Source organism: Gymnogyps californianus, chromosome Z, assembly GCF_018139145.2.
Source record: "Gymnogyps californianus isolate 813 chromosome Z, ASM1813914v2, whole genome shotgun sequence".
Lineage (NCBI taxonomy): Eukaryota > Metazoa > Chordata > Aves > Accipitriformes > Cathartidae > Gymnogyps > Gymnogyps californianus.
In genome coordinates, this window is record NC_059500.1 from 54,133,369 (window position 1) to 54,155,142 (window position 21,774).

The 21,774-nt window shown below is 62.4% G+C and overlaps 1 protein-coding gene across 1 annotated transcript; it reads left to right on the forward strand.

Annotated features, from left to right (window-relative positions):
- The first annotated feature begins 1,554 nt into the window (after window positions 1-1,554).
- Window positions 1,555-20,567, forward strand: LOC127027419 (sperm-associated antigen 4 protein-like). The gene is made up of 11 exons (XM_050913131.1): window positions 1,555-1,711; window positions 2,196-2,277; window positions 11,862-11,932; window positions 12,308-12,369; window positions 17,279-17,319; window positions 17,595-17,691; window positions 17,896-17,965; window positions 18,519-18,619; window positions 19,233-19,400; window positions 19,765-19,854; window positions 20,412-20,567. Exons 1-11 carry the CDS (start codon window positions 1,588-1,590, stop codon window positions 20,565-20,567), a joined length of 1,062 nt encoding a protein of 353 aa, XP_050769088.1. The 5' UTR covers window positions 1,555-1,587.
- The last annotated feature ends 1,207 nt before the right edge of the window (window positions 20,568-21,774 follow it).

The following is a 21,774-nucleotide window of genomic DNA, read 5'->3' on the forward strand; positions in this document are numbered from 1 at the left end:
GCCCTGCCCAGGCAGCGGGAAGGCAGGGGGCCCTGCTCAGGATCCTCCCTAACCCTGTGCTGCTATGTCAGATGCCCAGTGCCCTTGGGGCACCCTGTGCCCCCCTGCAGGGACCTTCGTGGTCCCCCAGGAGCCTACAAAGCACACAGCAAACAGCCTCCCTTCTCTGAACGGGCTGTGGTGGGTTGACCCCAGCAGACCGCTGCCCAGCCAGTCCCCAAGCAATGGCTCCTTTGGAAAGACCAAAGGCCCAGGCTTTATTGCGGAGCGTGACGTTACGTGGCATGGAGTCCCCTTTGGTGCTGTGTCCCCTCCCGACCTCTTGCCCACCCGCACAGCCTGCTCACTCGGGGACACGCAGAGAGAAACAGAGGAAGCCTCGGCGCTCTGCAAGCGCCGTTGCGCACCAGCGCAAACGCTGGTGTGTTTTCAACACTGTCTAGTTACAAAGGCAAAACACAGCGCCAAGTGGGCGGCGGGGTCTCTCCCTGCCCCCCGCCCCCTGGTAGCTCCATCTGTGATGTCACAGCCATGACCTCACACCGTGCGGGGCCAGGCCTCTGTGAAGTCAAGGCTGGCCGCCCTGCCCCACGGCACTGTGGGCCACAACCTCCCGCCTGGAAGGAGCTTGCCGTGCCCTGGTGGCTGTGTGCCCGTGGCAGGCATTCTCCTCCCGGCAATCGGTTTTTGGCTCTCGCCCGAGTGGCCTCCCCTGGGCAGGCAACACTCAAGCGGCAGAAGGAGGACACACAGGCTTGCAGGGGAGCTTCATTTCTCCCCCAGATGAGGAGGAGAAAGGCTCCTCCAAGAGCGCAAGGCGCTGCCCTGTCAAGGAGGAGAGCCGGCAGCAGCATGGACAGATGTGCAGCTGGGCCCACTCAGGTCCTCAAGAACAGGTACGAGGGTTTGTTCCTCCTGGGGACATCAGCTGGCGGGTAGGACCCACAGAGCCCAAAGAGGGCCTGGGGGGACACGGCAGAGAAGGCGGCGAGCGCTGTGGGCGGTGCAACAGTCCCAGGGCTTGGGAAACCCGCCGTGAGTGGGGAAGAGGCTCAGCTGAAAGCCCCTCTGACCCCCTGGGCCCAACCCCCCGGGCCTGCTGCTCGGGGTCCCACCAGGAGACTCGGAGGTTCCTGCTGCTCTCCAGCACAGGCCGTTTCTGGGCACCTGCTGCAACCACCGTGCAGGTGTGTCTGGGCAGGCTCTGGCAGAGCCGCGGGAGAGCTCAGCCCTTGCCCCGCCAGGCCTCCCTGGCGCCGTGCTGCTGCGGCTGGAAGGTCCTGGTGGGTCTCTGCTGAGGGAGAGAAGCCTTGGGGGGTGTTTCGGAGAGGACTCTGGCCCTCGCGCTGCAGAGGCCTTGGGAAGAGGTGGGGGCTTTGGACGAGGGCAGCGGCTCCCCTCTCCCCATAGACCGCCAGGCCTCCGGGATGCCTGCCCAGGGGCAGGTTGGTGCTGTGGGGGCTGGGGGGCAGTCGGGGTAAGAAGCGGCTGTGCCACCCGGCTCTGCTGCTGCTTCTGCCCTGTCTCAGCACGGCGGGGACGTCTCCTGGGAGGCTTCCCAAAGCCTGTCTCCTTGGCTCAGGTGGCATGGAGATGGTGCAAAACAGTGCTCCGTCTTTTTCCTCCCATAGGTGCAGCCCCTCTCAGGAGGACGAGGGCACCAGCTGGAGAGGGCCAGCGCGCTGCAGCTGCAGTGCGGGAGAAAATGAGCGTAAGTTCAGCGCTGCCTTTCACCCCGTGTTTGCACCAAGCCTGCCTGGCTCAGCTGGGACCGATGGCCCTGCAGAACCAGCATCATCCTGCCCCGATGGAGGCCTGGGGCCACCTCGCCTATGCGACCATGACGGAGCTGGCTACCGTGGCCATGTCTTTGTGGGCTACTGAAGTAACCACGGGGTACCCCAGGACGGCAGAGGCCGAGAGGCCAAAGCCTCGTGCACCCTCCCTCCCCAGCCACGCCGTCAGTGCCCTGCCTGCAAGGGGATCCTGCCTGGCCCTCTGACCCCGGATCTCAGGGTGCAACCAGCACCCCCCCTCTCCAGGTCATAACCCTGCCCCTGCCCCTGCCCCTGCCCCTGCCCCACGGGGAGGGAGTGCGTAGGACGAGCGCCCACCTCCCCGCAGGGGTCTGGCACATGCCCTGACGGGCGTCCTCAAGAAGAGTCCTCAGGCTTTTGTCCGGTTTCTTTGCCCAGGGTTGGTCTTCAGCATTGCTTACAGCCTGGCAATGTCCGTGCTCTCCTTCCAGAGATGCCTCAGCACAGGCGTCTCCACCCTGTGAGTACAACACGTGTCCAGTGTGGACACGGAGACGGGGGGTGCCAGTGGGTAAGGGGGAGCAGGGGGGAGGCTGGAGGTGCTCCCCACCAGGAGATGCCCTGGCTCCCCTGTAACTTGCTGCTCCTCAGCTTGTAAGAGAAAATCCCCCTGTGCAGGGCTCTGCCCTTAGGCACTGCTAACACCGGGACTTACTCTTTTTCAGGAAAGGGATCATCAGCCTGAAAAAGGAGAGGTTCTTCACGATCCTCTTCTTGATGAGCCTAGCTGCTCTCGGTGAGTATTCGCGCGCTGTCAGCAGAGGCACAGAGGTGTGGGGTGCGAGCTTCAGCATGAGGGAGGGGCGCTGGAGCGCCCGTGAGGCCCTTCCAGCCACCCACCTTTGCGGGTCTGGGAGGTGACGAGATGCTGGCTGCATGCAGGGGAAATGGGGCGTAGCTGTGGGGTGCAAAGCATGCCCGGGAACCAGGGCTGTGCAGAGCCCCGAGGCCCAGGGAGAGGGTCCCTGCTTGGAGCTGCAACCTCTCTCTGCACCCCTTCCCCGTGTCCTCAGCCAACCTCTTGCCACCCTGGTGTGGGAGGAGACCGCGTGACTACAGGGATCGTTAGAAACTCTAGTCAAGTAACTCTCTCTCGGTGATGTGAATTGCAGCTGGTGCCTGCTGCGGGACCTTGCTGCTCGTGTGGATGCTGCAGGCAAAGAATGTGCCACAGGTCAGTGGGACAGGAAAGTCCTGCAAAGGAGCACTGCTGGCGGTGGGTGGGTGGGTAAATCGCCCTGTCCTCCGGTTCCAGGCAGCGACCCACACAAGCGGCAGCAGCTTCTGCCGTGCCTTCCTAGAGCCGCCGGCTCTAGAAAACTCCGGCAGCTCTGGGACTCAAACGGAGAGCCTTTCTCTTTCAGGTGCTGCTGGGGCAGCCTGCAGCCGAGCTGAAGTCCCTGCGGTAAGAGCCCTCTCCTCTCTCCAGACCCGCAGCAGGTTTGGTGGGGGAGCGGCAGGTGCGGCCATGCTATTTGCACTCCCTTGCCCAGCGCCCAGGGCTCGTGCCTTTCGCTCCTGCCTGGGCCTTTTGCTAAACCTGGCGGGGGAGGGAAGCACTTGCAAACCAAGGAAAGAAAAGGGGGCTCGAGCACCTCTGTCTGTGCTCCTCCCGAGCTTGGAGGCTGCGGGAGGGGCTGGGCAGCTCTCTGACAAGATCTGCTTTCCCGCTGTCTGCAGGAACACGCTGGCTGTGTGGGGGAAACCATCCCAAGAAATGCAACAGCTGAGGGATGAGCTGGCGCGCCTGGCTGCAGAGATCGGCGCTATGCAGAAGGTGATGCTGCACTTTGGGAAAGAGGGCTGGGGCGAGCAGGGCCCCGCCCAAGGCCCTTCCTGGGCCAGTTGGTGGGCTTTTCCTGCTCAGCCCACACACCCGTCCCTTGCCAGGGGCTGCTGGTTGAGCTTCTCTGCTGTAAAGCCCCTTCTCCTGGCCAGGTCTGACGTGGTCGTTTCCCCTGTTCCTTTGTGTCTTTCCCAGGAAGCTGAGCAAATGAGAGAGGCCATGTCTGCAACCACGCGGATGTCTGACTGGGCTCTGAAAAGCGCAGGTACGGAGAGACCTCAGGTGCAGGCAGGCAGGGCTCGTCGCACTGGGCTCGTGCTTGGGGTTGCCAAAAGGAGGCTGCGCTGCAGACTCTGCTCTCCGCGGCAGAGGGAGGTGGGACGAAACCACGGGGCCCAAGAGCAGGATTGTGGCAGAGCGGCTCCCTTGGGCTCACCCCAGTCCTGCTGTCAGACGCCTCGCTGGTGCCCCGGCCATGCCCCTGACAGCATTTCTGCCCTCTCCCTCTCCGCTGAGCTTTCCTGGGGAACGAAAGCGTATGGCTAGGTCATCCTCCGCTGTCCACGCAGCGGGGCCTTGGCTTGGGTCTGCGGCCCTTCCCGTGGGGGCTTGCTGTCTCGCAGCGCCCGCAGACCTTCTCTTTGTGCGGTTGCGGGAGAGAAGCCACCACCGGGCACAGGGATCCCCTCCTTTCCTGGGGCACTTCCGAGGGTGCGGTACTGCGTGCGGGGCTGGCAGGCAGCCTTAGAAGTCGCCTGCAGCCACCAGGTCCTCCGCGCCTGGGGCCTCTTGCAGTCAGCTGCTCTCTTCTCCCTTCAGGGGCTGCCATCGACCTGCAGAGATCGTTCAGCAGCTCGGCACGGCTCTGCAGGGTGTTTTGGTTCCTGTGTGCTCCACCCGTTCTGGATACCTTTGTGCAGGTATAGTAGCAGAAACCATCAGTGCTGCTTCTCTTGCCTCTCAGAAGGCTGGGGGCAAGCCCTGGGGCGTCTCGCCTCAGGCCGGTGGTATTGCTGAAGGCCGCGGCACTGGTCCGGTCTGGTGCCTGACACCTGAGGTCTCACACAGGGCTTGGCTCCCTCGAAAAGAGCAGTTGCCCTCAGAAGGGGGCTGAGCTGAGCTGAGCTGAGCTGAGCTGAGCTGAGCTGAGCTGAGCTTCCTGCCCACCATCGCTGGTCACTGCTGGGTGAAGAGGCTTCTTCTTTGGGAGCCCGTTTCCCTGCCACAGCTCTGATTGTCCCTCTGCCGATGGGGCAGTGGAGGGTGGGGGAAGGCTGCAGAGCTGCTGGCCAAGAAGAGAGGTTTCTTGAAAGGCCTGACTCCGGTGCAGGGTATCAGGTGTTTGCCACTGGCTGGCTGTTTTCCTCTTTCCTGGGCCGGGAAGACGGCCGGGCGCTTCTGCCCGCTTCCCAACACGCCATGCATTTCGAGCACAAGCAGAGCCCACAGGCGCAGTGCCGCCTGTGCTTCTGGCTGCAGGGGAGTGCAGCGGGCCCCATCCTGCCCTCGCGTTCATTGCTCTTGCCCTCTGCTTTCAGCCGGATGCTTCCCCGGGATACTGCTGGCCTTTCCAAGGGTCTCGGAGCGAGGTGCTAATCCGGTTGCCCACACAAACACGACCGACGGCCGTCATTATTCAGCACGCCTCAAAGATAGCCTCACCGCTGGGGACTGTCAGTAGCGCCCCCCGAGATTTCACTGTCTCTGTAAGTCTCTGCCGGGCACTGGGGCTGGGACCTGGCCACGGGGAAAAGCTGTAACGGGGACTTGCTGCTCTCTGCGCATCTGCCGAGATTCGTGTGCTCCGAAGCACTGCTGTTCCCTGAGGGGACATTTCAAGGGACACGCGGGCTGCTGTCACCCCTCCTAAGACTTGCTCAGCGCGTTTTGGCCCGGCACCTCCGGGCCCCTGAGCAACACACAAGGAGGGGACTCAGCCCCACCGCATCCTGTGCCAGACGGCACTGGAGCCGCAGGAGTGGGGCGCAGGTCACGGGCCCGGATCTGGCATGCGCGTTTCCTCATGGTCGAGTCGAGCCTGACCCGCTCCCCGGTGCTTTATCTCCAAGGGGCTGGATGAGGAAGGCGAGGAGGAAACTCTGCTGGGGACGTTCACCTACGCCGTGCAGAAAGAGCTGACCCAGACCTTCCCTCTGCAGGTACAGTGCGCGCGAGCAGGCAAGAGGCCAGGGCAGAGACGCCGGTTTGCCAGCAAGTCGCCTGCAGAAGGCGCGTGGACGGTCCCTGCCGGGGCAGGGGCCCGACCCGGGCCGAGAGAAGCATTGGCGGGATCGGGAGGGAGAGTGGCATCGGGCAGGGCGGCAAAAGCAGAACAAAGGCCGCGCTGGCCCCACAGCCGTCCTGGTCCCCGGAGCTGCCTGGCAGCACCCGCCAGGCAGGCGGTGGCAGGGAGGACGCCCAGCACCTTGCCCCGGCATCAGGACTTTCCCTGGGCCCCGCTTCCCCGGCAGCAGCGAGCCTCAGGTTTCCAGAGCTGCCGGCCACACTGTCTGAGGCCGGGCGTTTGCTCTGCAGGGGCCCAGGGGTCCTTTGCCGCGGGGGTGGGAGAAGGGAAGGAGGGAGAAGCTGCCGCCTCAGCCAGGGCGGGAGCTGGTCCCGGAGCAGGGGCGGGGCTGGCGGAGGAAGATGCGCGGAGCCCGCTCTGAGTCCTTACAGCCCAGGAGTGACGCTGCTTTTTGCCGTGGTTTCTTTGCAGAATGGGATCCCCAGAGCCTTTCGGTTTTTGAAACTTGGCATACGGAGCAACTGGGGAAAACCAGGATACACCTGCATTTATCGAGTGCAGGTGCATGGGAAGATTGTGGGAACGAATGCCGTCGGCGAGACGCATGTGAAGACCTTCCCTCAGTAACGATTAAAGAGGAGAATGGAGAAAGAGACCGGAGGGATGCGGCTGTTAGTGTGGTGCAGAGCAATGTTGTTTCAGAGGCCCTCTCAAAGCTGCCAACTTCTGCCTTTCGCAGGCTGAGGCCTTCCTCAGGCTCTCCGCTTTCTCTCCAGCACGGGGATGTTTCCTAACGGAGCAAAAGGAGACGACGCTCCCGTAGCCTTTCCGTGCCTAAGGTCCTTGACGAAATCCTGTGGCACGAGGGCCGCCCCCCCCATCTCGCCCCAAGAAGGAGTCGTCGGAGCCTGGCAGCGTTTGGGGGTCATGATCCCCAAAGCACTGGCCCATTCCATTCAGGGGGCACCTTGGCTCTGGGGACTGGGGTGCAGCCATGGCTGGGACCCTTGAGGGGTCTGAAACTCCAGCACCGAGGCTCCTCCCAGAGTTTCACAGGCCCTGCGGTTACTCCAGTCCCAGGCCACGTAGGGCCTAGGGTTTGGCCATATTGTCCACCAGCGTGTGTCACAAACCCAAACCAACTTCTTGATTCGGGGAATTTCTCCCCGTCTAACTGACTTGCCCGTGAGCAACCTATTAACTACTGCTCCTCATATTGAAGGAAAAGAAACGCAAACAAAACCCGTTTGGGAGTCATGGTTCCCAAAGCACTGGCCCATTCCATTTAGGGGCACCTGGGCTCTGGGGACTGGGTGGGGTGGGGGCCCAGATGGGGTGCAGGCATGTCTGCGACCCTTGAGGGGTGTCTGAGATGGATGAGGAGGCCTGAGCAGCCTGTCGCCGGGGTGGGGGGGGATCCTGGCTCAGCTCCTCCGTGCCCGTGTGCGCTCCCAGGCACAGCCCTCCACTTCTGCCTTCTGCCTTCTGCTTCTCTTCAAGAGAGCCACCGTTCTGCCGCCCTGAAACTCCAACGCACAGCCAGCTCCCAGCTGAATGCTGTACACACAAACATCTGTCTTTGTCACGGGGAGATTTGCCCAGTTCAGCTCTACGTCTTCAACAGCCAGTACGCAAGGGTATGCACCTACACCCATTCATCTCAGGTGGATGTCAACTCTGAAGCCTCAAGCTGACGGTTCCACCGTCACCCCTGCTGCTCTGCTAAGTATAGCACTAGGAGGCCTGAAGGCCAGTGTAATGTCCCTCTCACTCCAGCGGGCGCAGCTTTGCGGGGAAAGCTTGGGCACCTCTGCTCTCCTTCCACCTTGCTTTCCTCATTTGCCTTTGAAGGGAATGGGGGAATAGGCAAGTTCAGGTGCACAGTTACATTGTCGTCAAGCTAATTCACAGGTCAGTGGGTGGGGGAGGTTGGTGGGCTGCTGCCCACAGTTCCGCTGCCACTGTCCTCTGTTGGCAGGGAAATGGGACCACATTGGTGCAAGCTTCATTTCCCGTGGAAGTCGCTGTCAGAAATGCTTGGAAGAAAAGCCTCTGCTCAACGGTCTGCAAGAGGACGGCTGTAAGCTTAGACTCATAGAGTGACTGAGGTTGGAAGAGACCTCTGCAGGTCATCTGTCCAACGGCCCTGCTCCAGCAGGGCCACCTACGGCCGGTTGCCCAGGACCGTGTCCAGACGGCTTTTGACTATCTCCAAGGTAGGAGACTCTACAGCCTCTCTGGGCAGCCTGCACCAGGGCTCAGTCACCCTCGTGGTAACAAAGTGTTTCCTGATGTTCAGAGGGCGCCTGCCGTGTTTCAGTCTGTGCCCATCGCCTCTGGTCCTGTCACTGGGCACCGCTGAGAAGAGCCTGGCTCTGTCTTCGTTGCACCCTCCCTTTGGGTATTTATAGATGTCTGGATGAGGTCTCCCCTGTGCCTTCTCCTTCCTAGGCTGAACCGTCCCAGCTCTCTCAGCCTTTCCTCATAGGAGAGATGCTCCAGTCCCTTCACCGTCTTACTGGCCCTTCGCTGGCATATGTGCATGTGTCTCTTGTACTGGGGAGCCCAGAACTGGACACAGCACTCCAGGTGTGGCCTCACCAGTGCTGAGGAGAGGGCAAGGATCACCTCCCTCGACCTGCTGGCAGCACTCCTCCTAGCGCAGTGCAGGATACCATTCGCCGCCTTTGCCGCGAGGGCACATTGCTGGCTCGTGTTCAGCTTGGTGTTGAACATAAACGAGAACACCAGCATGTTCCCCCTCAGGTGCAGGACTTGGCCCTTCACTCCTGGATGGACTTCATGAGGCCTCTGTCAGCCCATTTCTCCCGCCTGTTGAGGTCCCTCTGGAGGGCAGCACGACCTCTGGTGCATCAGCTGTGTGTCATCAGCAAACTTGCTGAGGGCACGCTCTGCCCCATCATCCAGATCATTAATGAAGATGTTAAACAGGAGTGGACCCACTACTGAGCCCTGGGATACGTCTCGCCCCAGGAAGGCGTAGGACGTGCTCAGCTGTCTCCTGCAATGGGCCCGTTGGAGCTGGCTGGGACTGGCCATGTCTGGCACGGGGCAGCCCGGCCTCTGCCCACAGAGGCTCCCTCGGCAGTCCCGCCACTGCCAACACCTGGACAGGGACACCCAATACACCAATACACCGGGCAAGGGCGTCTGGAGCGGCGCGGGTGCCTGGGCAAGGAGAGGCGGCAAGACTAGGCAGAGGGACTGCGGCCGGTGGAGGAGCGGTGGCGGGGACATGTGCCGAGAGGCTTTGCGAGGTCTGTCTTCTGGCCAGGGCCTCCACGTCGGGGGCTCCCGCCCGCCTGAGCTCGCATGGCGGGGAGAGAGTGCGCAGCAGGACTCTGTCTTTTTCCTCCTCTAGGTGCTGACTCTCGTCACAACCCGGCAAGGGCCTGCAAGCTGGCTCGTCGCAGCCAGATGTGGAGCCAGAGGGGCGGAGCAAGCCAAAGCCCCATGCAGCCCCAGCCCCAGCCCGGTGCAACCCAGAGCCAGCGCCCCCTCCTTGCCCCATGGGACCCCCCGGCCAGCAGGGTTGGCCCTGCCCAGGCAGCGGGAAGGCAGGGGCCCTGCTCAGGATCCTCCCTAACCCTGTGCTGCTATGTCAGATGCCCAGTGCCCTTGGGGCACCCTGTGCCCCCCTGCAGGGACCTTCGTGGTCCCCCAGGAGCCTACAAAGCACACAGCAAACAGCCTCCCTTCTCTGAACGGGCTGTGGTGGGTTGACCCCAGCAGACCGCTGCCCAGCCAGTCCCCAAGCAATGGCTCCTTTGGAAAGACCAAAGGCCCAGGCTTTATTGCGGAGCGTGACGTTACGTGGCATGGAGTCCCCTTTGGTGCTGTGTCCCCTCCCGACCTCTTGCCCACCCGCACAGCCTGCTCACTCGGGGACACGCAGAGAGAAACAGAGGAAGCCTCGGCGCTCTGCAAGCGCCGTTGCGCACCAGCGCAAACGCTGGTGTGTTTTCAACACTGTCTAGTTACAAAGGCAAAACACAGCGCCAAGTGGGCGGCGGGGTCTCTCCCTGCCCCCGCCCCCTGGTAGCTCCATCTGTGATGTCACAGCCATGACCTCACACCGTGCGGGGCCAGGCCTCTGTGAAGTCAAGGCTGGCCGCCCTGCCCACGGCACTGTGGGCCACAACCTCCCGCCTGGAAGGAGCTTGCCGTGCCCTGGTGGCTGTGTGCCCGTGGCAGGCATTCTCCTCCCGGCAATCGGTTTTTGGCTCTCGCCGAGTGGCCTCCCCTGGGCAGGCAACACTCAAGCGGCAGAAGGAGGACACACAGGCTTGCAGGGGAGCTTCATTTCTCCCCAGATGAGGAGGAGAAAGGCTCCTCCAAGAGCGCAAGGCGCTGCCCTGTCAAGGAGGAGAGCCGGCAGCAGCATGGACAGATGTGCAGCTGGGCCCACTCAGGTCCTCAAGAACAGGTACGAGGGTTTGTTCCTCCTGGGGACATCAGCTGGCGGGTAGGACCCACAGAGCCCAAAGAGGGCCTGGGGGACACGGCAGAGAAGGCGGCGAGCGCTGTGGGCGGTGCAACAGTCCAGGGCTTGGGAAACCCGCCGTGAGTGGGGAAGAGGCTCAGCTGAAAGCCCTCTGACCCCTGGGCCCAACCCCCGGGCCTGCTGCTCGGGGTCCCACCAGGAGACTCGGAGGTTCCTGCTGCTCTCCAGCACAGGCCGTTTCTGGGCGCCTGCTGCAACCACCGTGCAGGTGTGTCTGGGCAGGCTCTGGCAGAGCCGCGGGAGAGCTCAGCCCTTGCCCCGCCAGGCCTCCCTGGCGCCGTGCTGCTGCGGCTGGAAGGTCCTGGTGGGTCTCTGCTGAGGGAGAGAAGCCTTGGGGGGTGTTTCGGAGAGGACTCTGGCCCTCGCGCTGCAGAGGCCTTGGGAAGAGGTGGGGGCTTTGGACGAGGGCAGCGGCTCCCTCTCCCATAGACCGCCAGGCCTCCGGATGCCTGCCAGGGCAGGTTGGTGCTGTGGGGGCTGGGGGCAGTCGGGGTAAGAAGCGGCTGTGCCACCCGGCTCTGCTGCTGCTTCTGCCCTGTCTCAGCACGGCGGGACGTCTCCTGGGAGGCTTCCCAAAGCCTGTCTCCTTGGCTCAGGTGGCATGGAGATGGTGCAAAACAGTGCTCCGTCTTTTTCCTCCCATAGGTGCAGCCCTCTCAGGAGGACGAGGGCACCAGCTGGAGAGGGCCAGCGCGCTGCAGCTGCAGTGCGGGAGAAAATGAGCGTAAGTTCAGCGCTGCCTTTCACCCCGTGTTTGCACCAAGCCTGCCTGGCTCAGCTGGGACCGATGGCCCTGCAGAACCAGCATCATCCTGCCCCGATGGAGGCCTGGGGCCACCTCGCCTATGCGACCATGACGGAGCTGGCTACCGTGGCCATGTCTTTGTGGGCTACTGAAGTAACCACGGGTACCCAGGACGGCAGAGGCCGAGAGGCCAAAGCCTCGTGCACCCTCCCTCCCCAGCCACGCCGTCAGTGCCCTGCCTGCAAGGGGATCCTGCCTGGCCCTCTGACCCGGATCTCAGGGTGCAACCAGCCCCCCCCTCTCCAGGTCATAACCCTGCCCTGCCCTGCCCCTGCCCCTGCCCTGCCCACGGGGAGGGAGTGCGTAGGACGAGCGCCCACCTCCCCGCAGGGGTCTGGCACATGCCCTGACGGGCGTCCTCAGAAGAGTCCTCAGGCTTTTGTCCGGTTTCTTTGCCCAGGGTTGGTCTTCAGCATTGCTTACAGCCTGGCAATGTCCGTGCTCTCCTTCCAGAGATGCCTCAGCACAGGCGTCTCCACCTGTGAGTACAACACGTGTCCAGTGTGGACACGGAGACGGGGGGTGCCAGTGGGTAAGGGGAGCAGGGGGGAGGCTGGAGGTGCTCCCCACCAGGAGACGCCCTGGCTCCCTGTAACTTGCTGCTCCTCAGCTTGTAAGAGAAAATCCCCTGTGCAGGGCTCTGCCCTTAGGCACTGCTAACACCGGGACTTACTCTTTTTCAGGAAAGGGATCATCAGCCTGAAAAAGGAGAGGTTCTTCACGATCCTCTTCTTGATGAGCCTAGCTGCTCTCGGTGAGTATTCGCGCGCTGTCAGCAGAGGCACAGAGGTGTGGGTGCGAGCTTCAGCATGAGGGAGGGGCGCTGGAGCGCCCGTGAGGCCCTTCCAGCCACCCACCTTTGCGGGTCTGGGAGGTGACGAGATGCTGGCTGCATGCAGGGGAAATGGGGCGTAGCTGTGGGGTGCAAAGCATGCCCGGGAACCAGGGCTGTGCAGAGCCCCGAGGCCCAGGGAGAGGGTCCCTGCTTGGAGCTGCAACCTCTCTCTGCACCCCTTCCCCGTGTCCTCAGCCAACCTCTTGCCACCCTGGTGTGGGAGGAGACCGCGTGACTACAGGGATCGTTAGAAACTCTAGTCAAGTAACTCTCTCTCGGTGATGTGAATTGCAGCTGGTGCCTGCTGCGGGACCTTGCTGCTCGTGTGGATGCTGCAGGCAAAGAATGTGCCACAGGTCAGTGGGACAGGAAAGTCCTGCAAAGGAGCACTGCTGGCGTGGGTGGGTGGGTAAATCGCCCTGTCCTCCGGTTCCAGGCAGCGACCCACACAAGCGGCAGCAGCTTCTGCCGTGCCTTCCTAGAGCCGCCGGCTCTAGAAAACTCCGGCAGCTCTGGGACTCAAACGGAGAGCCTTTCTCTTTCAGGTGCTGCTGGGGCAGCCTGCAGCCGAGCTGAAGTCCCTGCGGTAAGAGCCCTCTCCTCTCTCCAGACCCGCAGCAGGTTTGGTGGGGGAGCGGCAGGTGCGGCCATGCTATTTGCACTCCCTTGCCCAGCGCCCAGGGCTCGTGCCTTTCGCTCCTGCCTGGGCCTTTTGCTAAACCTGGCGGGGGAGGGAAGCACTTGCAAACCAAGGAAAGAAAAGGGGGCTCGAGCACCTCTGTCTGTGCTCCTCCCGAGCTTGGAGGCTGCGGGAGGGGCTGGGCAGCTCTCTGACAAGATCTGCTTTCCCGCTGTCTGCAGGAACACGCTGGCTGTGTGGGGGAAACCATCCCAAGAAATGCAACAGCTGAGGGATGAGCTGGCGCGCCTGGCTGCAGAGATCGGCGCTATGCAGAAGGTGATGCTGCACTTTGGGAAAGAGGGCTGGGGCGAGCAGGGCCCCGCCCAAGGCCCTTCCTGGGCCAGTTGGTGGGCTTTTCCTGCTCAGCCCACACACCCGTCCCTTGCCAGGGGCTGCTGGTTGAGCTTCTCTGCTGTAAAGCCCCTTCTCCTGGCCAGGTCTGACGTGGTCGTTTCCCCTGTTCCTTTGTGTCTTTCCCAGGAAGCTGAGCAAATGAGAGAGGCCATGTCTGCAACCACGCGGATGTCTGACTGGGCTCTGAAAAGCGCAGGTACGGAGAGACCTCAGGTGCAGGCAGGCAGGGCTCGTCGCACTGGGCTCGTGCTTGGGGTTGCCAAAAGGAGGCTGCGCTGCAGACTCTGCTCTCCGCGGCAGAGGGAGGTGGGACGAAACCACGGGGCCCAAGAGCAGGATTGTGGCAGAGCGGCTCCCTTGGGCTCACCCCAGTCCTGCTGTCAGACCCCTCGCTGGTGCCCCGGCCATGCCCCTGACAGCATTTCTGCCCTCTCCCTCTCCGCTGAGCTTTCCTGGGGAACGAAAGCGTATGGCTAGGTCATCCTCCGCTGTCCACGCAGCGGGGCCTTGGCTTGGGTCTGCGGCCCTTCCCGTGGGGGCTTGCTGTCTCGCAGCGCCCGCAGACCTTCTCTTTGTGCGGTTGCGGGAGAGAAGCCACCACCGGGCACAGGGATCCCCTCCCTTCCTGGGGCACTTCCGAGGGTGCGGTACTGCGTGCGGGGCTGGCAGGCAGCCTTAGAAGTCGCCTGCAGCCACCAGGTCCTCCGCGCCTGGGGCCTCTTGCAGTCAGCTGCTCTCTTCTCCCTTCAGGGGCTGCCATCGACCTGCAGAGATCGTTCAGCAGCTCGGCACGGCTCTGCAGGGTGTTTTGGTTCCTGTGTGCTCCACCCGTTCTGGATACCTTTGTGCAGGTATAGTAGCAGAAACCATCAGTGCTGCTTCTCTTGCCTCTCAGAAGGTTGGGGGCAAGCCCTGGGGCGTCTCCCCTCAGGCCGGTGGTATTGCTGAAGGCCGCGGCACTGGTCCGGTCTGGTGCCTGACACCTGAGGTCTCACACAGGGCTTGGCTCCCTCGAAAAGAGCAGTTGCCCTCAGAAGGGGGCTGAGCTGAGCTGAGCTGAGCTGAGCTGAGCTGAGCTTCCTGCCCACCATCGCTGGTCACTGCTGGGTGAAGAGGCTTCTTCTTTGGGAGCCCATTTCCCTGCCACAGCTCTGATTGTCCCTCTGCCGATGGGGCAGTGGAGGGTGGGGGAAGGCTGCAGAGCTGCTGGCCAAGAAGAGAGGTTTCTTGAAAGGCCTGACTCCGGTGCAGGGTATCAGGTGTTTGCCACTGGCTGGCTGTTTTCCTCTTTCCTGGGCCGGGAAGACGGCCGGGCGCTTCTGCCCGCTTCCCAACACGCCATGCATTTCGAGCACAAGCAGAGCCCACAGGCGCAGTGCCGCCTGTGCTTCTGGCTGCAGGGGAGTGCAGCGGGCCCCATCCTGCCCTCGCGTTCATTGCTCTTGCCCTCTGCTTTCAGCCGGATGCTTCCCCGGGATACTGCTGGCCTTTCCAAGGGTCTCGGAGCGAGGTGCTAATCCGGTTGCCCACACAAACACGACCGACGGCCGTCATTATTCAGCACGCCTCAAAGATAGCCTCACCGCTGGGGACTGTCAGTAGCGCCCCCCGAGATTTCACTGTCTCTGTAAGTCTCTGCCGGGCACTGGGGCTGGGACCTGGCCACGGGGAAAAGCTGTAACGGGGACTTGCTGCTCTCTGCGCATCTGCCGAGATTCGTGTGCTCCGAAGCACTGCTGTTCCCTGAGGGGACATTTCAAGGGACACGCGGGCTGCTGTCACCCCTCCTAAGACTTGCTCAGCGCGTTTTGGCCCGGCACCTCCGGGCCCCTGAGCAACACACAAGGAGGGGACTCAGCCCCACCGCATCCTGTGCCAGACGGCACTGGAGCCGCAGGAGTGGGGCGCAGGTCACGGGCCCGGATCTGGCATGCGCGTTTCCTCATGGTCGAGTCGAGCCTGACCCGCTCCCCGGTGCTTTATCTCCAAGGGGCTGGATGAGGAAGGCGAGGAGGAAACTCTGCTGGGGACGTTCACCTACGCCGTGCAGAAAGAGCTGACCCAGACCTTCCCTCTGCAGGTACAGTGCGCGCGAGCAGGCAAGAGGCCAGGGCAGAGACGCCGGTTTGCCAGCAAGTCGCCTGCAGAAGGCGCGTGGACGGTCCCTGCCGGGGCAGGGGCCCGACCCGGGCCGAGAGAAGCATTGGCGGGATCGGGAGGGAGAGTGGCATCGGGCAGGGCGGCAAAAGCAGAACAAAGGCCGCGCTGGCCCCACAGCCGTCCTGGTCCCCGGAGCTGCCTGGCAGCACCCGCCAGGCAGGCGGTGGCAGGGAGGACGCCCAGCACCTTGCCCCGGCATCAGGACTTTCCCTGGGCCCCGCTTCCCCGGCAGCAGCGAGCCTCAGGTTTCCAGAGCTGCCGGCCACACTGTCTGAGGCCGGGCGTTTGCTCTGCAGGGGCCCAGGGGTCCTTTGCCGCGGGGGTGGGAGAAGGGAAGGAGGGAGAAGCTGCCGCCTCAGCCAGGGCGGGAGCTGGTCCCGGAGCAGGGGCGGGGCTGGCGGAGGAAGATGCGCGGAGCCCGCTCTGAGTCCTTACAGCCCAGGAGTGACGCTGCTTTTTGCCGTGGTTTCTTTGCAGAATGGGATCCCCAGAGCCTTTCGGTTTTTGAAACTTGGCATACGGAGCAACTGGGGAAAACCAGGATACACCTGCATTTATCGAGTGCAGGTGCATGGGAAGATTGTGGGAACGAATGCCGTCGGCGAGACGCATGTGAAGACCTTCCCTCAGTAACGATTAAAGAGGAGAATGGAGAAAGAGACCGGAGGGATGCGGCTGTTAGTGTGGTGCAGAGCAATGTTGTTTCAGAGGCCCTCTCAAAGCTGCCAACTTCTGCCTTTCGCAGGCTGAGGCCTTCCTCAGGCTCTCCGCTTTCTCTCCAGCACGGGGATGTTTCCTAACGGAGCAAAAGGAGACGACGCTCCCGTAGCCTTTCCGTGCCTAAGGTCCTTGACGAAATCCTGTGGCACGAGGGCCGCCCCCCCCATCTCGCCCCAAGAAGGAGTCGTCGGAGCCTGGCAGCGTTTGGGGGTCATGATCCCCAAAGCACTGGCCCATTCCATTCAGGGGGCACCTTGGCTCTGGGGACTGGGGTGCAGCCATGGCTGGGACCCTTGAGGGGTCTGAAACTCCAGCACCGAGGCTCCTCCCAGAGTTTCACAGGCCCTGCGGTTACTCTAGTCCCAGGCCACGTAGGGCCTAGGGTTTGGCCATATTGTCCACCAGCGTGTGTCACAAACCCAAACCAACTTCTTGATTCGGGGAATTTCTCCCCGTCTAACTGACTTGCCCGTGAGCAACCTATTAACTACTGCTCCTCATATTGAAGGAAAAGAAACGCAAACAAAACCCGTTTGGGAGTCATGGTTCCCAAAGCACTGGCCCATTCCATTTAGGGGCACCTGGGCTCTGGGGACTGGGTGGGGTGGGGGCCCAGATGGGGTGCAGGCATGTCTGCGACCCTTGAGGGGTGTCTGAGATGGATGAGGAGGCCTGAGCAGCCTGTCGCCGGGGTGGGGGGGGATCCTGGCTCAGCTCCTCCGTGCCCGTGTGCGCTCCCAGGCACAGCCCTCCACTTCTGCCTTCTGCCTTCTGCTTCTCTTCAAGAGAGCCACCGTTCTGCCGCCCTGAAACTCCAACGCACAGCCAGCTCCCAGCTGAATGCTGTACACACAAACATCTGTCTTTGTCACGGGGAGATTTGCCCAGTTCAGCTCTACGTCTTCAACAGCCAGTACGCAAGGGTATGCACCTACACCCATTCATCTCAGGTGGATGTCAACTCTGAAGCCTCAAGCTGACGGTTCCACCGTCACCCCTGCTGCTCTGCTAAGTATAGCACTAGGAGGCCTGAAGGCCAGTGTAATGTCCCTCTCACTCCAGCGGGCGCAGCTTTGCGGGGAAAGCTTGGGCACCTCTGCTCTCCTTCCACCTTGCTTTCCTCATTTGCCTTTGAAGGGAATGGGGGAATAGGCAAGTTCAGGTGCACAGTTACATTGTCGTCAAGCTAATTCACAGGTCAGTGGGTGGGTGGGTAAATCGCCCTGTCCTCCGGTTCCAGGCAGCGACCCACACAAGCGGCAGCAGCTTCTGCCGTGCCTTCCTAGAGCCGCCGGCTCTAGAAAACTCCGGCAGCTCTGGGACTCAAACGGAGAGCCTTTCTCTTTCAGGTGCTGCTGGGGCAGCCTGCAGCCGAGCTGAAGTCCCTGCGGTAAGAGCCCTCTCCTCTCTCCAGACCCGCAGCAGGTTTGGTGGGGGAGCGGCAGGTGCGGCCATGCTATTTGCACTCCCTTGCCCAGCGCCCAGGGCTCGTGCCTTTCGCTCCTGCCTGGGCCTTTTGCTAAACCTGGCGGGGGAGGGAAGCACTTGCAAACCAAGGAAAGAAAAGGGGGCTCGAGCACCTCTGTCTGTGCTCCTCCCGAGCTTGGAGGCTGCGGGAGGGGCTGGGCAGCTCTCTGACAAGATCTGCTTTCCCGCTGTCTGCAGGAACACGCTGGCTGTGTGGGGGAAACCATCCCAAGAAATGCAACAGCTGAGGGATGAGCTGGCGCGCCTGGCTGCAGAGATCGGCGCTATGCAGAAGGTGATGCTGCACTTTGGGAAAGAGGGCTGGGGCGAGCAGGGCCCCGCCCAAGGCCCTTCCTGGGCCAGTTGGTGGGCTTTTCCTGCTCAGCCCACACACCCGTCCCTTGCCAGGGGCTGCTGGTTGAGCTTCTCTGCTGTAAAGCCCCTTCTCCTGGCCAGGTCTGACGTGGTCGTTTCCCCTGTTCCTTTGTGTCTTTCCCAGGAAGCTGAGCAAATGAGAGAGGCCATGTCTGCAACCACGCGGATGTCTGACTGGGCTCTGAAAAGCGCAGGTACGGAGAGACCTCAGGTGCAGGCAGGCAGGGCTCGTCGCACTGGGCTCGTGCTTGGGGTTGCCAAAAGGAGGCTGCGCTGCAGACTCTGCTCTCCGCGGCAGAGGGAGGTGGGACGAAACCACGGGGCCCAAGAGCAGGATTGTGGCAGAGCGGCTCCCTTGGGCTCACCCCAGTCCTGCTGTCAGACCCCTCGCTGGTGCCCCGGCCATGCCCCTGACAGCATTTCTGCCCTCTCCCTCTCCGCTGAGCTTTCCTGGGGAACGAAAGCGTATGGCTAGGTCATCCTCCGCTGTCCACGCAGCGGGGCCTTGGCTTGGGTCTGCGGCCCTTCCCGTGGGGGCTTGCTGTCTCGCAGCGCCCGCAGACCTTCTCTTTGTGCGGTTGCGGGAGAGAAGCCACCACCGGGCACAGGGATCCCCTCCTTCCTGGGGCACTTCCGAGGGTGCGGTACTGCGTGCGGGGCTGGCAGGCAGCCTTAGAAGTCGCCTGCAGCCACCAGGTCCTCCGCGCCTGGGGCCTCTTGCAGTCAGCTGCTCTCTTCTCCCTTCAGGGGCTGCCATCGACCTGCAGAGATCGTTCAGCAGCTCGGCACGGCTCTGCAGGGTGTTTTGGTTCCTGTGTGCTCCACCCGTTCTGGATACCTTTGTGCAGGTATAGTAGCAGAAACCATCAGTGCTGCTTCTCTTGCCTCTCAGAAGGTTGGGGGCAAGCCCTGGGGCGTCTCCCCTCAGGCCGGTGGTATTGCTGAAGGCCGCGGCACTGGTCCGGTCTGGTGCCTGACACCTGAGGTCTCACACAGGGCTTGGCTCCCTCGAAAAGAGCAGTTGCCCTCAGAAGGGGGCTGAGCTGAGCTGAGCTGAGCTGAGCTGAGCTGAGCTGAGCTTCCTGCCCACCATCGCTGGTCACTGCTGGGTGAAGAGGCTTCTTCTTTGGGAGCCCATTTCCCTGCCACAGCTCTGATTGTCCCTCTGCCGATGGGGCAGTGGAGGGTGGGGGAAGGCTGCAGAGCTGCTGGCCAAGAAGAGAGGTTTCTTGAAAGGCCTGACTCCGGTGCAGGGTATCAGGTGTTTGCCACTGGCTGGCTGTTTTCCTCTTTCCTGGGCCGGGAAGACGGCCGGGCGCTTCTGCCCGCTTCCCAACACGCCATGCATTTCGAGCACAAGCAGAGCCCACAGGCGCAGTGCCGCCTGTGCTTCTGGCTGCAGGGGAGTGCAGCGGGCCCCATCCTGCCCTCGCGTTCATTGCTCTTGCCCTCTGCTTTCAGCCGGATGCTTCCCCGGGATACTGCTGGCCTTTCCAAGGGTCTCGGAGCGAGGTGCTAATCCGGTTGCCCACACAAACACGACCGACGGCCGTCATTATTCAGCACGCCTCAAAGATAGCCTCACCGCTGGGGACTGTCAGTAGCGCCCCCCGAGATTTCACTGTCTCTGTAAGTCTCTGCCGGGCACTGGGGGCTGGGACCTGGCCACGGGGAAAAGCTGTAACGGGGACTTGCTGCTCTCTGCGCATCTGCCGAGATTCGTGTGCTCCGAAGCACTGCTGTTCCCTGAGGGGACATTTCAAGGGACACGCGGGCTGCTGTCACCCCTCCTAAGACTTGCTCAGCGCGTTTTGGCCCGGCACCTCCGGGCCCCTGAGCAACACACAAGGAGGGGACTCAGCCCCACCGCATCCTGTGCCAGACGGCACTGGAGCCGCAGGAGTGGGGCGCAGGTCACGGGCCCGGATCTGGCATGCGCGTTTCCTCATGGTCGAGTCGAGCCTGACCCGCTCCCCGGTGCTTTATCTCCAAGGGGCTGGATGAGGAAGGCGAGGAGGAAACTCTGCTGGGGACGTTCACCTACGCCGTGCAGAAAGAGCTGACCCAGACCTTCCCTCTGCAGGTACAGTGCGCGCGAGCAGGCAAGAGGCCAGGGCAGAGACGCCGGTTTGCCAGCAAGTCGCCTGCAGAAGGCGCGTGGACGGTCCCTGCCGGGGCAGGGGCCCGACCCGGGCCGAGAGAAGCATTGGCGGGATCGGGAGGGAGAGTGGCATCGGGCAGGGCGGCAAAAGCAGAACAAAGGCCGCGCTGGCCCCACAGCCGTCCTGGTCCCCGGAGCTGCCTGGCAGCACCCGCCAGGCAGGCGGTGGCAGGGAGGACGCCCAGCACCTTGCCCCGGCATCAGGACTTTCCCTGGGCCCCGCTTCCCCGGCAGCAGCGAGCCTCAGGTTTCCAGAGCTGCCGGCCACACTGTCTGAGGCCGGGCGTTTGCTCTGCAGGGGCCCAGGGGTCCTTTGCCGCGGGGGTGGGAGAAGGGAAGGAGGGAGAAGCTGCCGCCTCAGCCAGGGCGGGAGCTGGTCCCGGAGCAGGGGCGGGGCTGGCGGAGGAAGATGCGCGGAGCCCGCTCTGAGTCCTTACAGCCCAGGAGTGACGCTGCTTTTTGCCGTGGTTTCTTTGCAGAATGGGATCCCCAGAGCCTTTCGGTTTTTGAAACTTGGCATACGGAGCAACTGGGGAAAACCAGGATACACCTGCATTTATCGAGTGCAGGTGCATGGGAAGATTGTGGGAACGAATGCCGTCGGCGAGACGCATGTGAAGACCTTCCCTCAGTAACGATTAAAGAGGAGAATGGAGAAAGAGACCGGAGGGATGCGGCTGTTAGTGTGGTGCAGAGCAATGTTGTTTCAGAGGCCCTCTCAAAGCTGCCAACTTCTGCCTTTCGCAGGCTGAGGCCTTCCTCAGGCTCTCCGCTTTCTCTCCAGCACGGGGATGTTTCCTAACGGAGCAAAAGGAGACGACGCTCCCGTAGCCTTTCCGTGCCTAAGGTCCTTGACGAAATCCTGTGGCACGAGGGCCGCCCCCCCCATCTCGCCCCAAGAAGGAGTCGTCGGAGCCTGGCAGCGTTTGGGGGTCATGATCCCCAAAGCACTGGCCCATTCCATTCAGGGGGCACCTTGGCTCTGGGGACTGGGGTGCAGCCATGGCTGGGACCCTTGAGGGGTCTGAAACTCCAGCACCGAGGCTCCTCCCAGAGTTTCACAGGCCCTGCGGTTACTCCAGTCCCAGGCCACGTAGGGCCTAGGGTTTGGCCATATTGTCCACCAGCGTGTGTCACAAACCCAAACCAACTTCTTGATTCGGGGAATTTCTCCCCGTCTAACTGACTTGCCCGTGAGCAACCTATTAACTACTGCTCCTCATATTGAAGGAAAAGAAACGCAAACAAAACCCGTTTGGGAGTCATGGTTCCCAAAGCACTGGCCCATTCCATTTAGGGGCACCTGGGCTCTGGGGACTGGGTGGGGTGGGGGCCCAGATGGGGTGCAGGCATGTCTGCGACCCTTGAGGGGTGTCTGAGATGGATGAGGAGGCCTGAGCAGCCTGTCGCCGGGGTGGGGGGGGATCCTGGCTCAGCTCCTCCGTGCCCGTGTGCGCTCCCAGGCACAGCCCTCCACTTCTGCCTTCTGCCTTCTGCTTCTCTTCAAGAGAGCCACCGTTCTGCCGCCCTGAAACTCCAACGCACAGCCAGCTCCCAGCTGAATGCTGTACACACAAACATCTGTCTTTGTCACGGGGAGATTTGCCCAGTTCAGCTCTACGTCTTCAACAGCCAGTACGCAAGGGTATGCACCTACACCCATTCATCTCAGGTGGATGTCAACTCTGAAGCCTCAAGCTGACGGTTCCACCGTCACCCCTGCTGCTCTGCTAAGTATAGCACTAGGAGGCCTGAAGGCCAGTGTAATGTCCCTCTCACTCCAGCGGGCGCAGCTTTGCGGGGAAAGCTTGGGCACCTCTGCTCTCCTTCCACCTTGCTTTC

Excerpts from the sequence above, each read along its gene's own strand:
- LOC127027419 (XM_050913131.1), top strand. The coding sequence starts at position 1,588 with ATGGAGATGGTGCAAAACAGTGCTCCGTCTTTTTCCTCCCATAGGTGC. Across the intron at positions 17,320-17,594 it reads GCCGAGCTGAAGTCCCTGCG|GAACACGCTGGCTGTGTGGG; the intron begins GTAAGAGCCCTC and ends CGCTGTCTGCAG. Across the intron at positions 17,966-18,518 it reads CTGGGCTCTGAAAAGCGCAG|GGGCTGCCATCGACCTGCAG; the intron begins GTACGGAGAGAC and ends TTCTCCCTTCAG.